The 27,243-nt window shown below is 42.0% G+C and overlaps 1 protein-coding gene across 1 annotated transcript in view; it reads right to left on the reverse strand.

Moving 5' to 3' along the window:
- pleca (plectin a) overlaps positions 1-27,243 on the reverse strand; it is a 95,840-nt gene that overhangs the window by 24,303 nt on the left and 44,294 nt on the right. The window contains 5 exon segments of the mRNA XM_051068348.1: positions 2,356-2,522; positions 5,284-5,376; positions 5,570-5,647; positions 7,692-7,781; positions 11,028-11,089. Of these exon segments, the coding sequence (XP_050924305.1) occupies positions 2,356-2,522; positions 5,284-5,376; positions 5,570-5,647; positions 7,692-7,781; positions 11,028-11,089 (490 nt within the window).

The following is a 27,243-nucleotide window of genomic DNA, read 5'->3' on the forward strand; positions in this document are numbered from 1 at the left end:
CAAATCTTAATTCCATATTGACAGCTGGCTGGCAAAAAATGTTAAGTTAGTCAGTAATTTCATATTTTATGTTGCTGGAGGCGGGTTGATCATGAGAACTATGTCTTTCCTGATACTAAAGGAGGCAGGCAAAAACAGGAATCCTTACTCGCAGAGAGGATTAAAATTCCCACATCTTTTTTATACACAAGACAGACACTTTGCCTCTGAGCGCACTTTGCCAGAAAGATAACTGCAGTCTAATAACATGTAGGCACAAGCACAGAGCATCTCACAACTGTCAGGGGATAAAAGTGCATCTCATGCCCAGAAATACCAAAGAGAAAAATCACTCTGAGGACACAGAATGTGTAGTAATTTCTGCACAGTTAAATAAGCTTTTCCAAAACATTAAATTGTAAGTATTCATACACTTGAACCACTCTCTGGACGTAGTACTCTTTGTACACTGGGGTTGGTTCTCTCTCCACATAGCAGGCCTGTCTGTAGGACCGTCTGTCCCTGCTCAGGTGGATGATGTGAGGCTCTGATCCCGATTCGTGCTCCTCGCTGTGGGACCCTCGACTGGAGCGGGCCCCGAGACTGTGGGAGCCCCGGCCTGAGTCGAAGGAGTTTTCGGCAGGGATGTCCTCACAGAGCATGACCACCCTGTCCTCCAGGTCACTGACGGAGCCCACTGTGCTGCTGGAGGCACTGTTCAGACGCCTCTTTGAGTGGAACTTCCTCTTCAGATTCAACATTGTGGTAATGATGAAGTTAAAGGCACAGAAGGTTTGCAAGCTTCTATTTTGCAAAAACAACAAAAAAAGTAAAACTAAACTAAAAAAACTAAAGCATTTTTGAGAACGATTTCATCCTTGCTTGTATCCACCAGTTATTCCTGCTTGTATTAAAGTCCTCTTCTTGTTTCACAGAGTCGTCTCTGCAGCTCTTCACGTCCTGCTCTTCCTCCACCAAGAAAGACTCTATAGCACAGAAGTTAGCGTACCTGTGTTTTGCTGCAACCTGCCGAGCCTCCAGTGCACATACCTCCAGGGCAACCTTTTCTCAAATTAAGGTGATACACCCACACTGTCAAAGAAAACGCTCTCTCTGTTCACACCGAACGATGCCAGCTCCAGTTCTACATGTTGTTTTCGTGTCGTGTTGCGAGCGATCCTGCAGAGCCCGTTTGTCTGTGCCAACACAAAAAGACTGAGAGTGGCACTCCACCCAAAATACATGGTTTGAGTATGGAGCAGTCACCTCCTGTCGGCTAGAGAGGTGGAGTTTCCTTACTGAGGGGAAAAGTGGCTGTGGTCAGCTCGAATTCATGACAGTGCTTACAATCAGGGAAAAAAGTAAAGACGCCTCCACAAAAACTTCACTGCTGCCAGTGTGTTGGTATTAATATGTTCCAGTCATATTTTTATGGCTATAAATATTGTTAAATTAACTGCTACTGGTTTGGTGCAACAGCATTGTTGAACATTTTGAGCAAACAGAGAGACAGTCCAGGAAGCTTCTATAAACACTCTGATGCTATTTTCCTGCAGAAAACCATTATATAAAGCATGCAACCAACATGAATTAAAGCAGGGTTTTTTTGTTTCTTAGCCTGTAAAACTATGCAAAAAGTACTGGACTGATTTCACCAAACTTTGTGGAGGGATGGGACACGGGCCAGTGAAGAAATTTTGGTGTGGCTCCAATTAAATGGGTGGATATGACAAATAAATCATTTATGTTATCAGACTACTTCCTATTTCCTTTTATTTTTGGAGGATTGAATGTGCTCTACTGAGTGCCATTCTAGTTAACTGTTACTTTACTGCATTTAAATTCTTAATAGGGGAGATTCCAAGGGGTGGATCAGAAACCACTCAACTGTTAATGAATGAACTGAGGAATTTAAGCCCGACATTTATCTCAGTGGTTGATTTACAAAAAACGATCCATATGTTGTCCTGACAAGTCAAGTGTGCTCCCGTAAATCTCAAATATGAATTTTTGCATTCCTGCTTCTGAACCAGAAAAGACACAGCAACATGAAATATGCAAGAGGCCACAGAGAAGTCATTTCTAACTGTCTGTAAAAATTCATTTCCTGCGGTGTTACGACGTCCCAGGTCCAGGCAAGCTTTACCTCTGTTTCTGTGTGGTTTGAAAAATGCTTTTGTGCAACAACTCTCCACATCGTCATCTCCTTTTTACAAAATATTTCTTCAGTTTATTTCATTTTAAGATTTATTTTATATAATAGAATTTTTTTTGCCTCGTCATTTTTGTCAGGTTAACAGTTTACCATTTTTATCCAGGACACCTTGGGGCTCAGGCTGTGCTCTCACCTTGATCTACAGATGATCTGTGTCTCACCTGTGTTTGTGTATGATGGCATTGAAGAGCTTTCCATCCCTCCAGCTGGTGGTGAAGTTGTCACAGCGCAGGCCTTGGTATCCCTCCACCATCCTCTGAGACCACAGCAACAGCTTCTCTTTGGCTGTCATGTCGTCCGACTGACCATTCACCTGAATGTCTGAGATCTGAGGGAGAAGATGGCACATAGTCAGAGGTACAGGTTCCAAATTAAGCAAATAAAACAGATTTAAACCAAAGGTGATGTTAGGATTCATGACAATGTTAAATAACAAACAACTGAAGCAGAATTCTTTGTAAGAGTCAAATGTAAAGGCATACACAATGGTATATATATCAAAAGATTATGGAAAAGTTACTTTTTTACACTGGCTTATGGCTTTTTCTTTGATATATTGAATATGATTGAAATGTTGGTTGAAGGGCAGAAAAAAAATCACTTTTTCCACTTTGCCTGCTGATTTCTTCCAGACTTGAAATGAGTCACATTTTAAACCTCAAATAAGCACCACCGCTTTTACTTGAAGGGCATATGAAATCCATTAAACTCACTGTTTTGGAGAGAGAAAACACAAACGCTTTGTGATTATATGTGACCAAAACAGAAATCACAAGAGTGAAAACCTCTGTGAGTCACTGATCTTACAAAGTTATACTGTATCTTCCAAACAAAACAAATCTCAATAAATACTCTGGCTGCTGTAAATGAATGTTGGACTGTGCAGCAAAACCTCCACAGGCAAATTCCTCTTTTTTAAGAGCTGCGAGACTGAGCTGTGAGTCACAAGAACCCAGTGCTAAAAATCCCTCGGCAATATATGTATTTTTTTGGGTTTTTTTGCATGAAAGAAGACAGACTACAAAATAAACCACAGATTTTAATTAGTGCAAATGTCTTTTAAGATAAATGCCAGTACTGTGTTGCCTCTGATAGCCAACGTGAATTTTACTGGTTTGATTTTGCAGTTCATTGACTCGTTGAGTCTCTTGCAGTAATCCACCACCCAGTGGTTGCTGTCTGTGCCATATCTATAATCGGATGTGCAAACGGTATTTATGAGAAGTCTTTGGTGTTTGTTTTGGTCTGCTGGGTGTCCCAGAAGGGCGGGGCTCTCTGCAAAACTAGGCTCACGATGTAAAAGGTTGCAACAATTACAGGAAACCTTTTGAAACTATTTGACTTGTCTTGATGCTGTAAACTCCAACTACTTAAAGCTGCAACCAGTGTCTGCAAACTCTGTCTGGAGTATTTGGCGTCTGTATAATTCTCCTTTGTGATTTTTACCCACAGGAAATCACACAAAAGTAGGTAAATCTACAGTTTATTAGCTGCCAACGATGCATTAAGTGGTTGCACTTCCAGTCCTGATAAATTTCTCTTACTGGAACAAGCGTGGGTTTATTCCAACCATACACTATTTTCAGCGTTTTGGGGTATACTGATGAGTCATAGCAGAACTAATAATTTCACTTGAAGCATTTTTTTTGAAGGAAAGGGTGGAGGAGGGGGAAAAAGAAGGCATTTCTTCCTTCTGCTATTTTCCATGCAGAAGGGAAACCCCGGCGCTATACTGTGGATGTGGGCACTCGTCAAGTGACTCAGACACTGGATGGAAACAGGACCTCCGCCCTCCGCCCTCTTTTTTAAAAAAAAAGGTGCAGAGAGAATCGCAGCTCCAGCTCTGTCACGAAACAGCCCATTATTTAACAAGTCACCTGTGTATTAATAAACTATGAGCTGCACCTGGGGAGCTCAGAGGAAATTTACCATTGTTTGTGATGACTAGCATGTGCTGAAACAAAGAGATTATGGGTTTGTTTTGAGGCATTAATAGCTGCCTGATGACTAAGTGGATCTAGATGGAAGTTTTTAGTTTTATTGCTTGAACAGCAAAGACGAAAAGTCTATGTCAAAAGATATTTACACTCATGCCCACTACAGTTAAGTTTAAAGAAACTGGAGGACACTTTCTACTGAGTTTCTGAGCGCTGAGCTGTCACACCCACGTCTCCTGACAGCTTTCTCATGGGAATCACTGAGTCACACCGAGGATCCCACATCCACATCCCAAGATATCCATCATAGCCATTATAGCATCAAAGTATCCTCATGTACTCCCACTCTTTTTTCCAAAATCTACCAAACCATCTGCTGAACGGATATCCAAACATGTCTCTGCCATCGGGAACTCATCTGCCCTCTGATGAATGTTTGTGGTTTGTGCTGCCATACGTGGAATAAGCAATTTTATATGGTTTATGTTTGAGAAACAGGACTCCGTGTTTGAATGAACCCCCTGCATTTAGATTTAACTCCAACACATAGAGCTTCACAGAACCACAGAAAAGAGTAAAAAAAGATCTGAAATGTACTGATGTGAAAAAAAAAATGAATGAATAGCTTTTTTCAGTATTTAGTCTTTGTGCACTCAAGGACTCCTGAAGAGGTGGTAGTTGTGTATATGAGCCCGAGTGCTGCCAAATGTCCAATAAAGACCATTTGGAAATGATTGGCTGTTGGACTCCACTGTACTGTAACTGCTGTGTCAACATCAGAGCTAAACTGAAGCTGATGATTGAACCCCAAACAGGGAACAGCACTTTGATTCTCCTCCCCATGCTGCGGAAGCAAACTAATCACAATGTAATGAAAGCAAACCATACAAAATGCATGTTAGTCATACAATGGAAGAATTTCATCTTATGCAATTAGGTGCCAATGTGCAGTTTGAAAGATAGACACCACATGTTGCTCAGGAAATGTGATTCAGCTGTTCCCAACAGTGCTCAGTCTGTTCACTTTTAATACGAGCAAAATATAAGTAAATGCAATTTAAACAACGATTTACTGAGTTTATGTGTCTAATTATTTCTTTCAAATCTAAGTATTTTATAACAAAAGTAGCCCTTTAAAGTATCCTGCATTACCTGGAAGTGGAGGATGATGGTCCATATCAGCCCCAGGGTGAGCTTGGGGTTTCCATCTGCAATGTCATCATTCCTGATGTTGACCAGTTTGACCTGAAAATGTGTTGACACCAATAAAATAATTTATGCTTGTTAGTTTATTTGCACTTAAGACATAATTTCTCCTCAAATGTTACAAAGAAAGAACTTTGAAAAAGTGAATACAACAAAACTCAACTGAGAAATTAACATCAAAATCCACCCTTAATATAAATGTGCATTAAAAATCTTGTTTTTCTTTGCCAACCTGTCTGTGTTTGAGAAAGTCCAGAGCGATCTGTACATTCTGTAGCTTGTGGAAGCGCATCCGGCCTTTCTCCCGCGGCTGCAAGGGACGAGATGATACCAAACATCAGGGGGAAAAGAGGCACAAAATGTTCGAAGAAACAGCAAAACCCCATGACTGAGGAACAGGTGTTTCAGTGTCCAACAACACCTCTAGTGTTTAAAACAAAGATCTATTCTACTGTATAATAAAGCTCTACAGTCATGGTCTCTGAAACTGAAATTAAAAGACGGCAAATTTGAAGGGTGATTCAAATTCTGCGTGGTTGTGATCAAAAGCGTTTGGCCAGACCTTCGCCAGATCTGACCCTACATGACCCTGAAATGCATTAGAGATCCAGCCAGGATGTCTGCAGGTGAAAGCATGATGATGGATGATAAACAATCTCAGTGATTCTCCCAATCATCAGTCTCAATCATCTTCCCTGAGACTCACTAACAACTTTCTCCTGCGCCTCATGAAACATCCTGTACATCATATACTGACTTAGATTTTATCTATGACACAGTCCGATCGAGCAGCGTCCAAAGGCATCTACACTTTCTACACCTGTACAGGACAGGAGTGATGGCCATGACATGCACTGGTGCTCCACGTATTAAGCTTTCAGCCAGTCTCAAGCTCTGCTGCAGAATTAGTCGACATATCAGCTTTGCAGTGATGAAACTTTGGCTTTTTGCTTTCAATACAGTGAGGGAACCTGCAACTCTTGTTTGACCCTAGACGACTCCATTTAATAGTTTTAAAGGACCATACCGCTCCTTTTATGTAAACTATAAATAATTTCTCAGTAGTTTCAAAATAAAACATAACTTTAAATATTAGGTAAGACTAGGGAGTGCATGTTTTTTTTAAATGAACTTTATGCATAAACAGCATTTACAAAATTCAAATTCAGTCTCATTTTGTGTTGTATTCTGATTGTTTGGTTTGTAGATGTGGGGCATGGCACCAGCCACACTGTGAGAATTTGGTCCTAAATTTCAAACACTACTGCCCATCCTTCATATCAACCAGTGTACAGCTGCACATAAGGACTATTGTATGAGGTGTATGTGAGAATATTGTAACGTTTGTCGTCCTGCAGACAGTTCTGGAATTTTACGTGGATGTACAGTATGGTCCTTTAACTAAATGGAAATTTATTGAGGACAAATACAATAGGACAGTAAATTTTTGGTTACACAATTTGCTCTTTCCCACTTACACAAATTTCAATCGTAAATTTTTTTCTGGCAAATTTATCAACTACACTTAACATATGAAAAAATACTACCAGAAAATATCTTTACAGTAAACAATAACAGTAGAATCTACATGCATCTGTAAGTAATACCACTAATACCAATACATGACGCCTGAGAAATTTAGCCTTTCTGCTAGCTCGCTGATAAAATGGAAGAGGACGATGTTTGACACAAAAAGGGACAATATACAGGGAGTGTGACTGTCATCATGCACAACCCAGCAGCCACCTGGGGTGGTGACACATGCCACGCCCGAGGAGGCGGCCAGCCACAGTCCAGGCGCCACTCACCAACCGCACGTTCCTCACAACGTCACGTTCCCTCGGCTACCACAGCAAGAGCATCGCAAGAGAGGAAGGCAGAGGCAAAGGGGGAAAGGTCAGGGCAAAGGTCAGCAAACAGGAATTAGATAAAGGAAAAACCAGGGGTCAAACAAGTCAGTGCAGAAAGGTTACGAGATGGAAGCAAAGAATGAAAATTAGTGTTTTAAGGCTACATCACCAGAAGGTGTGTTCCCAAAAGACTAGTGCTAAGGTAAGTAAAGTAAAAGAGTGCGCATAACCTCAGCATGTACTGAAATGTCCACAAATCTCTGGAGAATCAAATTCAGCACATGCAAGAGTGGAGACAGGACGCCCACCAGAATAATATTTGACTCGGATAAACATTTAGGACAGTTCAAGTTACAATGAATAGACAGTACAACAAATATGACAGCAAATAAAAATCAGTAAGACAGGAGAGCAGGGAGAATAAGACAGGACTGGACAGGACAGGGGGGTTATGGCAGAAGCGGAAATCTCGATATCTGAGGGTCAAAGGTCAGTTAAGCTCACCAGTGTCTCTCCAGAGAGCACCTCCAGCAGGGAGATGAGGTTGTGTCCATCTCTGAGGTCCTCGTAAAGGTCGGTGATGTGTCTCTGGGCCTGGACAGAGAAGAGAGGAGATATTTGAGAGAGTGATATTTACTTGATTCACGCAGAGAAATCCTGTTTTGTTTCATTCAGTGTCCCATCGTGTTGAATCCCTGCTTTTGTTTCCACACACAACACAAACAGCTGCTGATCTCCTCAACAACAGCAGCAAGGAATTTCACACTGGACACAATCACGTTTGACTTAATAACTTAGTTTAACATAAAGAAAAGAAAATAAGCCAAAGGGAAGAATGGAAACGCACAGCAGCAAGGGACTCGAGTTACTGTCTAACTTCTTCTTTTAAAACGCTTTTTTCTTTTTTTTTTTAAACAACCTGGCTCTTATTTTCATTGTTTTGACCATCATTCCCAGTGGATATGGTAGCGTTTGACATACCAGGATAACAACAGCAAGAAACACGAGCGGTTAGATGATCACTTGTAATCAAACATCCAAATAAACATCCAAATAAACCGAGATATTTTAAGTCTTTGAAGTGGAAACGAAAGCGAGCGTAATGAAATGTTGGCAGCTTCTTTGTCAAAAATATTTCGGTTTGTTTGCAACCTCTGACAGTTTAATCGCCTTTTTGCCTTGTCCACTAGAATTTGGTGACATTGCCATGTGCCCTAATTGTAGCTATAAAGCTCATAAGTAAAATATTATGTCATAAACAGCAGGAAATAAAAATAAGACCCAGGTTGCAAAAAAACCTGAAACTATACATTTAAAGAAAGATGCTGATCACACTCTTAAAATATCCTGTAGACTTTATATGTGTCGCTTTACACTTATAACTATATTTATTATAGCGTGTTGTATTCAGCTGTTGTAAACGAAACTACAGAACAAGTAAAAGTCAGCAGCACCTCAGACAAAGCTCTGACAGCAGATAGAAAACAGTCCAAGAGTTAAAATGAGGTGAAAAAAAAAGGGTCAGAGGTTAGCAGCAAAGAGCTCAGGTAAAAAAAATGGGGGTGAGAGAGGGTAAAAATGTTAACACAGACATGCAGGCAGAAATGAATGTGTGTCCACTCAGCAGTCTGCTCACAGACAGCACCTACCTCTGCCTTCCAGTGCTGATGGGAAAGGATGGGAGGACAGTATGAAGGATGGAAAGAAGAAACAGTTTGATGTGAGAAGATATAAAACTGCAGGGACGTGTGAGGGGACAGAGGGACAGGAGACAAACACAGAGACGCTGGTTTGATTCGACAGATGTTAGACAAACACGTTTTCTTTCTCTTTTTTTAAGCATTTGATTTTATCATTTCCATCTTTGAAACTAGAGAAAGAAATAAAGAATAAAAGCTGGTTTTCAGTACTCTTCATCTCTTGGTCTGGTTTTGTTTTCGGTGGGAAACATGAAGCTTAAATAAAACAGAATAATGTCTGGTTTTTGTTCTCCGTAATCTAAAGTGAGGTGTAGGACACGGTACAGTAGATGGCACTTTTGAGACGGCTGACCACGAGAATCAAGCATTCTTGGCCTCACACTTTAATCCCATGACTCTGTTGTGACCACAAGTCCAGAACGCCTGAGGGGCAGCCAGATCGCCGACCCCGCTCAGGTCTTTTGGACCAAAATCTGAGGGATTTTTTCCGACAAAGAAACAAGGACTGGTGACAAAGCCTGTGAGTCATCTGGGACAGAGCACCGTGCCACAGGACGCACATGGAGGACGGCGGACATTCCTCACGGTTTAACACACATCAGTTCCCGTGTGAAAACAAGGAATGATCAACCTGAACGTGCCTCTGAGCTGCAGCCAACACACTCCAGGTACATCAGTCTCAAAATTTAGTTTGTTTAACGGCTGCTAAAAACATTCCCTGAAAATATGAGCAGCAACACAAATACAGAATGTAAATGTTGGACAAACACATGACTGCAGTTTTAGTGATTATATCCTATCCTATGACTACCATGGCTGCCATAGTGTGACATTACATGAATGAGCTAATTGCAGGATACTTTCAAGTAAACTGTCCTGCACAAATATTTATTCTGATGAGCTCTACTCCTTGTGTGGCCAAAACGAGATCATTTTAAGTCATCATAAGTCAGCAGAACAATAATGAATTGTTCTTTTTTCGTGAAACTCTGGACTCCTGACATGTAATTGACAAAACAATTCATTATATGACTGAAAAAAAAAACAGATTAATTGAAGAAAACAAACTGTAGAAACAGGTTAAGTGTGTGGCTGTAAATAGTGACTTTTTGTTGTTGATAAATCTCTTTATTGTTTACAATTGTGAACAGTGTAAAACTCATATTATATTCAAGATATAAAAACATAAAAACGGGACCTCCTCATGTTTAAAAAGCTGGAACCAATGAATGTTTTGTTTATTCTTGATAAATTGCTTAATTAATAAATAAACCATCAAAATGGTTGCTTCTAGATTTTATCTCAATTGACTGTTTTTGCACTAATTAACTGTTACTGTAAATAATAGTCTCTGTAGCTGCAGCACTATATTCTGCACCTGAATGCTTAAATCATAGGAAGTGTTTCCTTTTTAAGGGCCATGGGCCAGAACGCTTGACGAGTATTACTTTACAATAACATGGCTGCAAACATATTTAGGACTAGTGGCCCCACACTCAGTGTAGGAGTTGCGACCTGGAGCTTCCTGTTCCCCTGCAGAGCCCTGAGAAGCCGCCCTCATGGTCTGGATCCCAGATGTGAAACCTGACTGAGCCCGGCCTACGGTATCGCTGGTAAAGCAAGGCCAGGTGTTCATGACTCACTCCCTCACACGCATATAGCACAGCTAACACAAATAGCATGTGTGGATTTTATTGTGTGGAGAAGCCATTTGTAGAATGTTTTTCACCTTTAACCAAAACATTTCACTTTTTTAAAGAGAGATCAGTGCAGGGAGTCTAAGTCTGATTTGTTTTCTGTTTCCAGTTTATCTGCTGGTGCTTTCAGGTAACTCTTCCCAGCAGTGAGACCCAGTTAGATCAGACAGTATCTCCTAAAGAGATATTTTTGTGCAATTGAAGTTACTGTAACCAGATGGGATATAAAAGAGAGTGCTGGAATTTGACTTAAACAGAAAAAACCTTTAAGGTTGTTTAAGGACGTCTGGAGCCTTCTGTTTATCACAAACATTTCTCATTTAGAAATATTCCCCAAGTGAACATTTTATAAACTCTTCTGAGTTTTCCAACCTGGATCAAAGTGCATTTGTTGTGAAAATGAGCATTTGTATTAGTGAGTATAGTTTAAGTGAGGCTCTTACCTTCATCAGGTGTTTGTTGACCCATTTTGTGAAAGTCTTTTTCTGAACTCGGTCCCGTTCATCTGTGGAAAGAGATAAAACACAAAACGCTTAGTTCAGTTGATTCAGTAAACGTACTGAAACATTTTACAGATATCTTTACTGTCCAGTCACCCATGGTTTAGTGTGAACCAGTTTACAGAGACTACATTTTATCAGGTTGCATAGTGAACTGTGATCAGGATCTGAGGACTTTTAAAAAACAACACATTCAACAGAGACATTTAATAACTAATCAGTGATGTTGATTACTTTGTAGCAAAAGTTGCTTTTCTGCTGCAACTATTGAAATACCCAATATTGATGCAACAAAAACACAACTTTACGTGTTTGCAGAGACTGATCACCAATCTCAAGCAAGTTCCAAGACTCTGCAAACTGAAGTTGTTGACATAGTGAAATGAATGGAAATCAATGGCTCTCTTGGAGAATTCAAACTACAAAGTTGCTGTACTACAAACTTTTTGGTGTGTGCTTCAGAGGAAGCAGAGTCTACCTGTTCCCCATCGTGACAGACTACACAGTTGTTGTGAACAGTTTGCCACAGGGGAACTTCTTATATTGACTCATGTTAATAATTTTAGAGGCCAGAGTCAGAAAAACTATCTGGTATTCCACAAAAAAAAAAGTAAAAACTGCAGGAAACTCATAAAATTAAATATAATTTTGTGTTTCACAAATAGATTTTCCCTGTTTTTCTCTTGCTATTAATCCCATAACCCCTAAGACTTATGATGTGACCCCTCAAATGGGTCCTGACCTCTAACCGCTGCTTTAGAAGATGGCTGGCAGTGAACAGGATTTGTATTAGTGAGTGTAAACATTTAAAACCACAGTTATGCTCCCACATCTGATGAGACTCTACAGGGAAAAATCACTTAAATTAAAAAAAAGAGAAGATATGTTTTTCCCAGAGTCACAGACAGTCTGATAAATATTTGTACTCCCCAAAAGCCAGAGCCCAGAGTGCTGAGCATGTGATGTCAAGTGGCAAAAGATGCGGCCGATGACTCAGGAGATAACCTGAACTCCCTCTCATGGTGGTTTAAATTATGTCCATCAAAACAGAAAAAGAAAGTTGTTGTGCTTGTCAGGGGAAACAACTAAATTACCTCTGACATCCTCTGGATTAGCACCTCTACAGGAACATGTCCCATCTTGCAAGACTTCTGCTGTTTTGGTTTTGATTTGCAGTCTGATTATTCCAAACATGACTCTCACATACCAGCAGGTACTGTGTTACGTTGTGCAATGTTTTCTCTGAAGTCTGTCGACCATGCAACAACTCTGCAGAGAGCTCACCCTCTCACCTCTTCACCGTAGCGCTTCAACAAGTGATGAGGGCGGGTGTCAAACACTCTGGTTTGATGTAAGCACTGTGTCTTTGAACAAAAGTGATTAGGTTTCGAAACACTGTGACTTAATGCTGCAGATTTTTAAGTCCGACCAAACAATTAAAGCAGTCAAAGAAGCTTGATTTCATTTTCTGGATAAGAAGTGAGATCAAAGCTCATGTGGCAGAAATGATCAGATGAAAAAAGGAACAGAGAAACCAAAGAAGAAGACGACATCCCGTGGTGCCAACGCCCATTTCAGGGTGGCTTTGTGTCAATGACTCACAAACACGTCCATGACTGTTCCCGAGTCAAAACAGAGAAGTGAAATTAAACCTCAAAAGCCAAGAAATTCTACTATTTCATTTCATCATGAGCGCATGACTTTGCATCCAGTTTGAATGAATGTAATTAAATCAGAGAAAAGATTGTCCTGTAGGAAATAAATCCTGCAAAAAAAACAAAAACAAAACAACCTACTGACAAGTCAACTGTTTCACCAGCTGCTCAGGACACAATTTTCTGTTCGTGCCACTGAACACAATGTGAGGAACCTCGGTCAGAGGCCGGCTGAAAGCTGCTCTTAACATTCCAAAACTCAAACCAGTGAAATACATGACACAGAAAAGCAAACTTCACTGATCCCTCTAACAAATAATGTGTTTGCTTGGCTGAGTTTTGTAGCCTGGAGCTACAGACTGAGCTGTGGATGTTTTCTTTCATCCTCTGACTCGAAGAAACCTTTAAGATGAGGTGAGAGATATCAGGTCTCCTGAAAGAGCGTTATTGTGCGTTCACTGCAGTGCAGCTGTATGATGCTGGCAAATCATGCCGTCGCTCTGTTGTTCAAATATGCAGTTGTGATGTTGTGATGATCGCCTCACAGGAGGAAACATTTTTTAAAATAAAATATAGTTTTTAGCACTTGAAGAATGTCTGGTTAATGCAACTGATTTGGCAACTGCATTGTTTGATAAACTGTACTTAAACTACACAGAACAGAAATACAGTGGTTTGTGATTTGGGGAACAGTCTGTCTTTCGTTTGTGCTGCAAAGACTCAGATCAGAATTTAGCATGAGATGAGAAATGGATTTCTTCTCTTTAGTCTGCTCTTCTTCTCAAAATGGGTGTCAGCACAGTTGGCCAATAAAAAGAGAAAAAACCATGACACATGAAGGGGTGTGGCCCATTTGATAAAAGGAGGCAGAAGACCACCACAGGCTAAACTGGATTCTGTGCAAATTCTGACATTTAACTCCCTTTATATACTTTTTTTTTTTTCATAAAACTATACAACAGTCAGAGCAAAATAATACAGACTTCGAAACTAGTGCCATAGATTCAACAGTTTGCTGAGGGGAAAAAAACTACAAACTGAATTTGTAACTGGTCCAAACTTTATTTCCAAACCAAAAAACTCAACAGCAGAATAAAACCCACAGAACTCTAAAGCAGAACCACTGAAACAAAGTGACAAACTCTACCTTTCCTGTGATCCATGGCCTTGAGCATCCCCTGGTAGTAAGAATCCTCTATGAAGACCCCGTCACTACTCACACTGTCAGAGGAGTAGTTTCTGAATCTCTGCCCCATCGCCATGCTGGCGTTATCTCAGTGATCAAAAACAAAAACAAAAGCCTCTGCAGGTTGGGAGGCGATGTTTTCTACTGTATGAGACTTCCACTTCTTCTTATTGCCTGAAACACTGCTTCACAGTGAGGGCTCCTGTTGTGAAGTGGGAGTGTTCAAGCCACTGGTTCAGTTCCTGAACACAACTCTTACTCCTTTTTTTCCTCCCTTTGCTGTCTCTGACACTCTGTGCTCCTATTTTTTTTTTCCAGCTCTTGCAAAATGCTTGCCTGTGGGCTACAATGTCAGAAGCTGTCATTCACCACAGAGCGGTCTGTGGAGAGAGAGGGAGGATTCCCAACCTGGCCCTGCCCTGTTATGTGCACCCCGACCCCACCCACCAAACCACACCTCATCAAAGACCCTCACAGAGCATCCACACAACACAGACCTCTGCACTGATAACATCCACAGGCACAGAATATAAGTAACATTCACATCTCTACGTTTGATTTAGCTGCTAGATAGATTTTAGACTGATTTCCTACATTTCCATTGCACTGGTTTGAGACACATAATCCATCAATTTTAATTACTTTATTGCTGCATGATATTGCAGTTGCAAGCTCGGTACATGGCACATGATACAGGGCTGATACAAACTATTTCAGCTGTCAAGCAACACATTTTTAATGCAACAAAGAACCTATTCAACATCCTCCATTTTCACTACAAACATTCTTCATTATTTCTTAAATTTGTGGATTTTATTTTCTGACAACAGACCTTGTGAAATAACATCTTTTCCAAAACATAAAAAATTAATACAAACCAATGGCTTGTCATTCATTGGCAGCAAAGTAAAATAGAAATAGAACTTGAGGTTAATGAACTGTTCTATATACTGTATTTAAAATCACTGCTATGGTGCTTACAGTCACTTATAATGAGAGCATCTTGTTTAAGTGCCTACTATGAGTTAATGAAGCTCAACTGTTAAATTCTCCTCAGGTCAGAGGTCAAGCTACGGTGCGTCCAACTAACTATCAAATGAAACTTAATTTTGAAAAAGACTGTGCAGATCACTAATCCAGAAAAGGAGGCATTCCTTCCTTTAGACCAAGCTGTACAGCATCAGCTCAGTGGAGCTTGTAGACCCCAACTTAACTCCACGTGCACAAGCAGTCGCAAGAGTGTGGCCGGAGGTCGGCCGGCTGGACCCGCCACACACGAGAGTCAAAGAAAAGCCTGTTCCTGAACACACAGAGTCTGCCAGGAGGCAGCAGAGCAAGGCAGTGGAAACTAAGTCCTCAGCCTTTTCTCGACATGGTACAATCACAAGAAAACCTCGAGCATGAACTCTTCTCCTCCATCAGGACGCAATTACGGGGGAAACTGGCACCAAGGATTTGTTTCCGTACATGAGAGACAGGAGGTGTTTTTCTTGGGGGGGTGGGGTTGTCTACAAGAGAGAATCCAGCTACAGGAAGAATAGAAGCATTTAAAGATTTCTAATGAAAACAACCTGCGAGGCTCAAGTTTTATTTGGAGCATTTGGTTTGTGCTTTTTTTTTTAGATCAATTTCCAATCTTGTATAAAAGCTTCTGTCGGTCCAGTTCAATACCACAAATAAACAGAAAAAAGACAAAAGAGGCAGTATTGGCTTTCAAAAAAACTCTTACTAGAGTAACCACACTGCTGCAGAAAATCATCCCAGACACAAAGCAGCTATTGTGGCTGTGTGGATTGAAGAACAGTGTGTGTCTATGTGCACGAGAGCAACAAGAAAAGTAGAATTGTTACATCTGCACATTTTCCAAAGCAATAAAACTCCTCAAACAGCTTCTGCCAAAGATGTTTTGCAGCAAGGTTTAGATGTCCAGGTGCTCTAAACTAACACCTCCACACTATCACATACACGTCCCATAGCACCTCAGTACCTGCAACACCTTTCACCCTTGGGAGCATCAATTTTCCGTGCAGATACTGACAGATACTTTGGATGCCGACAGAGGGAGGTGGCTTGTCGGGACTTGAGAAATGGAAGCTGCTAATATAACACTTTCACCATATCTCCATCTGACTCTATAGGCTGTGCATGAACTAGAAAATGGAGCTACAGAATTTAAAAACACCTGTGACACAGTGACTAAACCTGATTCATTAGAGTCTCCAGTCTCTTTTCTAGTAAAATCGTAATATACTAGGAATTATAAGGTTGAGAGAATTTGTCCAGATGTTTGTAAACTGTAAAATATTCACTTGCAATTGCCTTTCTTTGCCTATCTGCATTTCTAGCATTGCTGTAGTGTTGTGCAGCCCAAAGTACTGGAGGCCTAAATTTGTTTTCATGATACAATCAGACATAAAACTAGTCTTGATAGACAGATAGGCCTATCAGCCACTATCAACAATATGTAGGTTGGTACAACAGTTGGTACACAGTGCAGTACTGTGTGGATTTTTCTCCTTTCCCTGTTACTGATAACATGCAGTGAGAAGCTGATAGGAGTTTTATGATGACAGCTCTGCCGTGAGAAGCATTCAAGTCTATGCATTCCTGCCGAGGGCGCGCCCACCCTCCTCACAGACAGGGGGAGCCGCCTCTCCGTGCGATAACACCGGCCCAGCCTGAAAAACTCAGTTTTGCCTGTTTGTCTGTGCAAGTGACAGCATGCGGTGTCCGTCCCACCGAGGACAGGAATGTTAACCCACACGGGGGTATCATCTGGTCCTGATGGGGTTTATGATGGAGGGATGATGATATGAATATTGGATGGTTCAGGGAGGAACTACGCCAAGGTGAGGAATGGAGGCCGCAGGGCATTATGGGGCAGATCCAGCTGGCATTGAAGAGGGAATGAAAGCATGCACTCCCATAGAAGAAGACAGAGATCTGTCTATTATTATAACGGTGTGGAATTTATTCCTTCTCAAAACAAAGTGATAGACGGTAGGAAAAAAAAACACAGGAGGTGCAGATGGACAATAAACTCAACCCAAAAGACATCAACACAGAGGCATGTATCCCCAGTTAAAGGAAGTTGCCCACATTGTGTTCTTCCTCTATAATTTGGCAGGACTGATGACTCCATCTCACTTTTGCAATACAAGTATCATTTTCAGGCAGAGTGTGCATATAATCAGCCACACGTGGTGTTTACAATCTTGCGGTTATGAAAATATGAGGACTGGAATAATTGCTGGATTTATCATCTTCACATGCGACAGCCAAGGCCAATTCAAGAGCAGATACACTTATTGCTCAACACGGTTTGTCTCCCTCTACTGTTGGAAAGGCCGCACTACAAAAGAGAGAGGAAAGTCTCAAATCTGCAACGCTCCTCTGTGATCCACTTTAATGTCCAACTGGTAGCTGACAACCCTTCTTTTCTCAGAGTCCATCATCAGAGCTCAGACTACTGTAAGGAGAGTCCAGGGTCACTCGGGGCCCCCGCAGTGTTGACTTGTGTTTATACAGAGTCACTTCTGATTCTGGGAAGAATGATTTGTGAGAGCGGTTGCCATGACAACGAGGCCAAAAACACACAGACGCTGCCAGTCCGACAGCACACAGTTTCCACAAAAGAGAGGTTTTGGCCCCAAACCTCTGGAGGACTCCAGGCCTGGAGGGGGAGGGGGGGTGGATTTCTCACAGCAATTAAAATGTCAAAGTCCAAGGAAATACAGACATTTATAGGATGTGAGAAACTACAGATAATCTGTGTCACACATTCAGGGCGGCGTTGTCAGTGGGTAAACAGACATTAAGTAACGTTTACGTTCGCTTTGTCCAGGTTGAGGCTGTTAGCACACAAACTGTTTACTGAGTCACTGTGTATTCAAACGTCAGCAGTGATCATGTCAAGAGGTGTGGTGAGCAACAGTGAAGAGAGCATCAAACACACATTCTGTAGACTGCAGACCTCAGTTTGAGAAATCTGTAAACACACAGCGGATGAGGCTTTAACTAATGATTCATTTAACTGCTGACTAATCTGCCAGTTATTTTCTTGATTAATCTGTTGATTGTAGAAGTCAGAAAACGTTCCCAGACCCAGTTTATATATTCAAGAAACAGTCTGAAAAGTTTGTTAACATAGAAATAAACAAGGAAATAAGAAAAACCAGCAAATATTGACATGAGAGAAGCTGAAGCAGGAGATTTTGGGGCGTTTTTGCAATTAACTGATGATCAAAACTTCCCTTTTAGTTTTCCAACAATCAGTAAAAGATTCATGTCTCAGCTCAATATTAATATTTGCTCTGTGTTAGGGGAGAGGAGATCACAGTCACTGATTCACGGTCTAATGTTTAATTTTGTGCTGACTTCTACAGAAGCGCCATAAAAGTTAATAAATGAATAATAAAATAATAAAAGTGAACAAAGCTCTGCTCAGACGCCCACTCTTTTGGCCCTAAGGGCTCGCTGTATTGTGGGTGGAGGCATGGAAAAGGTTAACATCACCATCATCAGCCCCTCCCAACCAGAACCTCCTCCTATTACAGCCGCTGAGAGATGGAGACAGCGGCTGAGCGCTCGGACCTACCTGCGCAGCACATTCGGCTGTACAGATGAGACCCCACTTCTCCGCAGCTCATTTCGTGGATGTAATTAGTTCGTCGGTATAAAAACTCCCGCTCAAAGCCGCACCAGGACGGCACAGCAGCCTGCATCGTATCCTCCGCTCCGGCCATCCTGGTGTGTGTGTGTTTTGCCGCCGCGCGTAAACGCACAGCGCGCTGGGCTTTTCTTGAAAACGCCCCCCGACTCGCGTATGTTTCTCGTGTGTGGAACCAGCCCTCAAAACTTTTCCTCTCTCCTCTACTCCAAGCCACATGGAGCAGAAAAAACAGACAGGCTCGTATCAGATTGCACACACTTTGTCACAAGCCCAGCCCCCTGTTGTTTTGTTTAGTGAGATGAAGTGGAGAGGAGCAGTCCGCGGCTCCATCCTCCTCTGCTGTCGCCTTTACGCGTAATAACGAGTTATGCCATTAATACGCGTCTGGGAGGGACATCCCCGAAATACACACATAACACACACCACACACACCGCTGGGTTATACACACTACTTAGGACTACACGCTACGTCCTTATTTTAGCATGTGCGATGTCTGTGCCTCTCCCAGGATTACATAACCCTCCAGGCCCCTTAATGCAAAGCAGAATAAGTTCTGCAGTTTATATGTGCAACCAATCAGAGGCGTCTTTATAGTGACTGTTCTCAGACAGCGCGCGTATGCAACGTTTGCCCGCGGGTGATAAATCATCACTTTCCCTCCACATATCCGCAACAGCTGAAGGTCATAAATAACTCAAACAGAGGAGTCTTGTTTTCTCGCTTTCTTTGCTTAAATACTTCACATTCACAAACACGCACTGGCGCATTTTCAAGTCAAGGCACAACTCGAACCTCAGTGACTGTAAAACACATTTTATGTCATGGCAATAAACGTCTGTTATTGAGGGAGAGTGGTTTCTAAAGTAGAATCGGGCTTTAAGACCAGAATATAAAGAATGAAATAATAACATTAAAACTTCTTAGTAGCTTAACAAAACAATCATCTGTAAATTTCTGGTCAGAACAAGATGAATAATGACTTGAAAAATATTGCAGACGTGATTTTACTCAGTTGTAAATCATAAAAGCACAAATATTCAACTTTTTATTAAGAGAAAACTCCCAAAAGTTATTTAAGGATTATTTCGCAAGAGTGAAGAACTCAGCTGCTGCACAGCGAGGATCTGTGCACACATACAATGTGAACACACGCTTTTCATTAAACGTCTCCATTGTTTTCCTTCACTAAAAGTGTGTTCAAAGGGGATCAGCAAAATACATTAAATTAGTTTAAGCTGAAGTTTGAAACAGCCATATTAAAATTAGGAACGGTATCTAACGTGTCCGTCTGCTTAATTCTCTGAGTCACAGCAGTGCTACTCAACATTCAAATATTAGGGCAAACCCAAGGTCTGTGTTCAGGACAAAGAGAACCAACTTTTTAGCATTTGAAAACGCCAATAAATGAATGAAAGAAGTCAAACAAAGACACCACCTATTGCTAAATGTGTGTCTTCACTTAAACTTGGATTGATACAGGGGCGAGAGTTTAACTTTTTGGAGGAGTTGGTGCCAAATTTCCTCAAAGGAGTGATCCAGATTTTTTCACAGAGCGTGTTGAGGAGATACGGCTGCCGGTTCTTCACCCTCTGAAACATAAACACAGATGAGAGCAGAGCCAGCGACTCAGGCACACAGTGTACTGTGTTGTGTGTATTGTTTGACAAAGGACAAGCCCGACTACGAGCGAGGTTTACCACTGATGTGTTCTACGTTATGTTGGTTATTGTGAAGGGCATGCAGGGACATGGTGGGCGTGCATTGTTTTCTAAACTTGGCGACTCTTCAATTACAGCATGTTTTTTCACTTTTCAGTTAAAGCAGAGAGCGGGCTGCCCTCCCTCCTCCAGGCTGTTATTACCGCCACAGTAAGAGGAGACAGGGAAGTGAGTCACAGCTGCACACCACAAACCAAAAATCTAAAGCCAGTCCTACAGTGTGCTGCATGTGGCATGTGGTTTAAGAGACACAGTCACTCGTCTGCTGGGGCGTCCACGAACACTGGTGCAGATTTGGGTGTGGCTTCCTAAATGGATTAGACATGTTCAGTGTTGATTGTGAACTGAATGGATCTTTCTAATCTTTCTGAGTCTTCACAGAGTCTCATACAAAAATCATTAATGGAAATCTCAAGGCTAAAGAACAGTGAAACACAACGAGGCACAGCTTTACAGGGCGTTAAGAATCAACAGGAGCCTCTAGCAAAACTCAGAACGGTTTATGATTTATAAAGACACATAATCACTCAGTGCAAATGACCCTTTAATTATCTGTGCACCCACACAGAGCTCAGATTGTTTTAAGGTCCCGCGGATCTGCGTGAGGCCTCGTGAAGGAAAAACCACAGACCTCCTCCTCCAGTTTGTTATGAGTGTATCCAGGATACACAGTCCACCGTCCCCAGTGTCGAGTTTACTACCATTAGCCAGCCGACATGTGTGGCACTCCGTGAGCTTTTTTTAAACCTGGCTCTGACTAAGATGCCTTTTACCTACTTTCACCTTCCCACTGTGTCAAAGGCACCTTGGTGCTCCTGCGAGCTGCAGTTTAACATACACAAGTGGACAAGTTGTAATGTAATGTAATGTAAACAGTGACCACGCTTCCAGACAGCCTGAATTCAATCGCGACACCTCCCTCCTCTGTTAAAAATACATTATTAAAAGAACAGACAGATGCTGGGAAGAGGGAATATGACCATTGCTGATGTACAGGGTGTAGACTTGTTGTCTGCACTGCGGCAAGCACAGAGCTGAAAGCAGATCTCCTCAAATGCAAAACGTCTGGGTATCGACAAGGTAGAGATAGCACGCGGCCTACTTCTGCAGTGCAATGTTTACCCTCAATTTACCAGTCAAACGACTCTCCCAGGCAGCCTTTATTTGATCAGTGCTTCAGCTGTGCACAGTGTACAGTACACGCTACACAGGTGGAGCAGAGAGTCAGATAAATCTGTTTTTAATTTGTTGTCAGCTTTTGCTTTTGGTGTGTTATTTGCATGTTAAGCCTCTGCTTGTGCATTTCCTTATAGGAGAAGACTCAAGCAAGTCGTTGTTGTCAACACTGTTCTTATCTACTAAAGGTGTGTCTTCACTGACTTCCTTTGAAAGGGATTATTACACCTTTGGGAGTGATGAGGTAAAAGTTCTGTACCTGGCTTCACTGTAGCAAAACAACCAACTTTTTCAGGATGGCGTGCATTTTATTACAAACACTCTACACTCACTTCCATATCATTATAACTACCAGCTCCACACAGGTTATAACGTGACTCAAGGCTATTTCATTGTTTTTGGCAGCTTGGTCGTCCATAGTGAATTTGCCAAGTTGTTAAGGTGACTGGTGGCCAAACTGGTTTCTCATAATCCTTTCAGACAAAGAAAAACAATTGTTCTTTCTCTACACCTGCAGACTGTCAGTCAGACATCCTTTAATTTGCCTCAGGGTGTGTCACCTGCAGAGGTGCGTTTGACAGCCGCCATTGTGTTAAGCTGTGTCAACAGTAAAATAGGCCTCACTGAGGTGTCTCTGGTGACACTGAGAGTACCAGACGCCTGCAGGTGACCTTCAGGCTCATCAGCGGGTCCAACAGAGCGTAAATCTTTTTCCCCAGGCGGCACATGATTGGTGTGTGAAGATGATGTACTTAACTTCAAAAACTGAAAACATTCCAGGAAGAAACCGGCTGAACAAGTCCATAAACAATACAGCTGTAACCACAGCTGAAGCTAAGATAGTCAGGAGCTTACGCTGACAAGTTTCCTTAAAGAGCAACACAACTCAAGCCAGATCTCTGCACAGACAGAACTTGGATAAAGTGATGGAGCATTTTTTTAAAGGCACTATTCAAGGAAAAAGCCCAGAGGAGGAGCAGAGCTGATGCTGAGGTGTGCACATCAAAGCTCCGACGAAGCCAAAACCCCAGAATCCCTCAGCTCCGACGTCATCACATTACAGCCGGCACTTACAGGGTTAACTGCAACATCTCCGTACCACAGGAAACTGAGACGTGTGAGGGGAAAAAAAGAGGGGGGGAGTGAGGAAGAGAGAGGAGTGTGCGCCACTAAAACACACGGGAGCGAGAAGAGACGACGGATGAGGACAGCCGGCTAGAAACTATTAGCACAGAAAAACCTTTTCATCTACCGCCCGTTTAAAGTCGTACCGTGATCTCGCCTGATGTTCTCCAGCTGTTCTTACCTTGCTTCTTGCGTACTCTCCACTGCCAGACAACGATCAAGGTAACAATGTGTCCCACAACCACCAGGGTTGGGAACACATTTCCAGGGGGGCTTGCCGGCATCGGGCCTGGTACAAAGTGGAGAGTCCCAGGCTCTGAAGACAGGTGGGAGGGCTGGGGAGTGGGGGGGTGGAAGGTGAGGGGGAGTGGAGGTGGGGGGAGCGCCTAGGGGTGTGGTGCCATCCCGGACTTTAAAACAAGCGCTGCAGCCAAGTTGTCCGTGACTTTTACGAGAGAGACAGAGCGAAAGAGCACCCCTCCCTCGCCTCTCTTCCCTGTGACTCAGTCCTCCCTCCCTGCCTCCCTCCCTCCCCCTTTTTCCCTGCACTTCACTAACAATTCCTCTCTTTCTCCCTTATCCACTCTTTTCTGTTCTTTAAAACTGCACTTATTTTTAAATTAAATCTAACTCTCTGAGCACAAGCAACTTTGCAACTCTGACGGAGTTATAAAGAAGTTCTGTCCTCTTCCATGGCTCAAGTGACTCTACTGGTTTTGCCCTCCAGGACTTGGCTCCCTGCTTTCCTCGCTCGCTGCAGCCTATCTGCAGGAGTTAATAATATATGAGGCTGTTTTGTGTAACACACACACACACACAACGCACTCACTCGGGTCAGCCTTGATAAGAAGCAAAACTGAGGGCGAGTGAAATCCACCTTCAGCCAGAGTCAAAGTTTCCAACTCATTCACTCCATAGGATTTTCTTTTACCCACTGAAGCCCCTTGCAGTTATTTTCCATCGTGGTTTTACGAGTCACAGATCATCCAAGGCCAACCCCTTCCTCCTTTTCCAAATGTTTATACTGAAGCCATGCCTCCCCATTTTATTTTCCCACTCGCTATCAATTCATTCTCATTATGTAACTTCACTGTGTTTCCCTAGATGCTAATTGCTTCCTTATGCCTGCACAGCTCTCCCAGTGCCTATAAGTTTCCCAGAAACATATTTAACTAGATTCTGTTTTACCACCAAGTGTTTCAGAATCTCCAAAACAGCAACTGCTTTTATTAACCCCTTAAATCAGAAAGTGCTTCTCATTTTTCCGCTGGACAGTCCCTGTTATTAAAACAGTGAGAAGCCTTGAGGGGAATTTTCTCCTCAATTTAGACTGAGCCCTGTCTGACAGTCCCCTGTTTAAACTCAGTGATTTAGATATTTCAAACCTGTCAATCAGCCAAAATTACAAGTGCTAACTGTCACCGTATGATAATACCTGTCTGCATCTGACCTGGTTCTCACATGTCTTACGTTTTCAGTGTTATGACACGGTATAGAGATGTGGAAGGACCAGAAGCCCTTGACACTCTCTCATAAGACCAACCATAACTGCAAAAATACACACATAACACCGGCTTGCATCACTGTTGAGACATCAAAAGCGCCTCGCTGCGGGCAAAACTGCATCAGTGCAGTGTTTCTGTTGTCAGAACATCACACAGGGAGCAACATTAGTTGGTGTGCAGCACAAACACGCAGAAACTCAACACCAGGACCAGTGACACGGATCACACGCTGACGGCAACGTGATGCCACACGCCAACCGTGCTCCATAAAACAAGCAGAAATAGACATCACCTAGACCTCAAGGCAACTTTGGCGTGAGCACAGTGTCAATTTATATGCAGAGGAGAGTTCAGAACGCCTTTCTTATGCAGAGGCCTCTGACTGACTGAACTACAGTTTAGTTTAATGGAAAAATCTTAAGCTGCCTCCAAAGACCAGTAGTTGAAATCAGAAGCACAAATACAAAGAAGAAAGGGTCATTGTAACTGAGTGATGCTGGTCTAAACTGTTGGCAGTGCGTTCTGGGCGAAGCCTTATATGATCCCAGTTTGAAAATGTCAACCAAATCCCCAGAGTCTTAGAAACTGGCAGCCTGATTTGGCAATTAGTTACAGAGAAGATTGAGCAAAGGGAATAAAACCAGGGGAGAGGTACAGATGTCTGGAATAAATTCATTCCACCACTCCTTCATGGGAGGAGTCAGCCCACTCCCACTCCCTTCACATGGTATGTGTTCACTCAATGATTCCCATATTGTGATACATACTCTGCATACTCACACGTAGGCAATACAGTCACATTTCACATAAATGTTCAGTCTGATAGGTAACAAATCCCTTTGTTTTCAGTTAAATGCCTCAATCATTAATGACAAACATTCCCCTGAGAGAACAGACAGGTTCAAGAGCAATGGAAGGAATGTCAGAAATGTTTTTAATCCACGTTCTTCTAACAGGATACAGATGATGGGAGTGGCACTGTCCTCAGATGGCATGCAAAATGCAAAAATTTAAACTACTTAGTCTGTGATTAGTCCTGTTGCAGCATCACTAAGAGCACTGACAAAAAGTCTAAAATGACTCATTCCTGTAAAAAAAATAAAAAAATCAAACCTACCGTCCGGTGGTGCCGAACAGAAACAACAGCATAAGTCCATCTTCACTAACCGTCTTCACAACTTTTAGAGGAAATACTGAACTGCCAAGGAGTCAAATCTGACCTCACGACATTGTGTTCTGATCAAAACCAGGGGGGCGTGCTGAAAAAGCACGAAAGAAAAAAAAAGAGAGAGAGAGGGGGAACCGGAGGCTCGGCTGGGAAGTAAAAACTAGACAGCGTTGCGAGTTTGATTTAATTTGTGAGGCTTTCCTCAGTGGAAACAGCATCTCATGCGTGGTGGTTTCTGACGAGCGCCACTGGATGGAATCCATGTGCATGGCTACAGAAACTCCCAGGGACACATTTTCTTACAGGATTTAGACAAAGAGCGGAAAACATGATTTTTGCCAGAAAGCTACTACAACAAAGGCTTCTCTGTGAAAGCCATAAAAAAGTTGGAGACAGTGCTATTATGCCCCTATATCCTGTATGACTACTACAACAATGGATTTGATTTAAAGCCATTAAAAACAGTAAGAGAATAGATGAAACAGATGGAACACTTTGCTTTTTCATGATATTTTTCATGTGATATATCAGCCATATTAATACACTTTTATGAAGTAGCAGCTCCGAATAAATCTAATTATTCTTTTTGGCCAATATTCTCCATCTTTTTATGATTTAATTGTGTTGAACTATGACTTAAGAAAATGAATGGAGCACTTAGTATTACCCCACTGCACAAGTTTTATGATACACTTGAGATAAACTGTTGATTAATTGATTAGTTAACTAATAAAACATTGCGAAACTTTCATCAATAAACCATTTAAGTTATTTTGAAAATGGAAAAAAGTTTCTCAAATGGTTTTATTTAAGTTCAGTGTCCTGTGGGTGTTTGCATCAATCAGCCATTATTTCATTAATAAAAAGGTAACAGGTTAATCGATTATGAAATAATCATTACTTGCATCCCTAGAGATAAGTCATCATATATCTAAAATGAAAACATATCTATTCTGTGTATCTTAAAGGCATGTTATCTATGCAGCTGTACATTATTCCTGAGCCCACCCACCCCACCCTACTTCACTGTGAAGCCTAGCATTCATCCATAACTATCCTGTGCAGAGGAGCGACGAGGAGTAGCCACTCAGGGGCCTCTCTGCTGCCCACACCCCCCTGGATTTAACACCAGGGAACATGATCCCAGACACTGCCAGGCAGCGTGGGTGGCGTCTAACTCAAGGTCTTCAGAGTAAAGTTATGAAGTATAATTTACTTGAGTGTTATTCTCTAAATAAACACTTGCTGTACATCTGCGATCAAAATAAACCAGACGTGCAGCGTGCAAGAACACCTAAGATATGTGTTAGCATCCTAATCACAAACACAAAGCCCTGTCCTGGACTGCTATCTGATACACTGGCAGTGAGAGACACACCCATACCTGTCTCATCCTCTTTGGTCCTCTACACCAGCTGAGACTCACCATAAAGTACTTCTGTGCTGACACCTTTTGGTAAGAAGACAGAACTGTTCCAATAAGGAAAACTTCCTACCTTGGCCGTGTTGAATCAAAGCCTCCATGAAGTCTCTAGTATAATTCATTTCCATCGTAGCTCAAGTGGTTTTCTTGTTGATTTCTCTTTGTTACAGTGTCACGTAATAAATGGGAAACATAGTACTGAACTATGAGGCAGCAGGTTAGTAGCTCTGTGTGCTGCTGTGGCTATTCCATTCAAATACAGTAAGGTCTTTTTAAATGTTGGGGTTTATGTTCATTGCAGGCTGGGCTAAAACACTGAAGGGCAGATGAAAGGTGGCAACTGCCACATGTTCTCATCTGGACTGCTCCGCTGCTTCGCCCTTCTTGGGGAGGCACAGGCAGGAAAAGCTGAGTGTGGTTTAATTGGACTCACATTTCCCAGTCTCTGCTTAGTCATATATCAAGCCCTGACAATGGAAAGTTTTCAGGCAGACTGTGTACGAAGGTAAAGTCTGGTAGTTTAATATGCG

This window comes from Lates calcarifer, linkage group LG3 (assembly GCF_001640805.2).
Source record: "Lates calcarifer isolate ASB-BC8 linkage group LG3, TLL_Latcal_v3, whole genome shotgun sequence".
In the NCBI taxonomy this organism is placed as follows: Eukaryota; Metazoa; Chordata; class Actinopteri; family Centropomidae; genus Lates; species Lates calcarifer.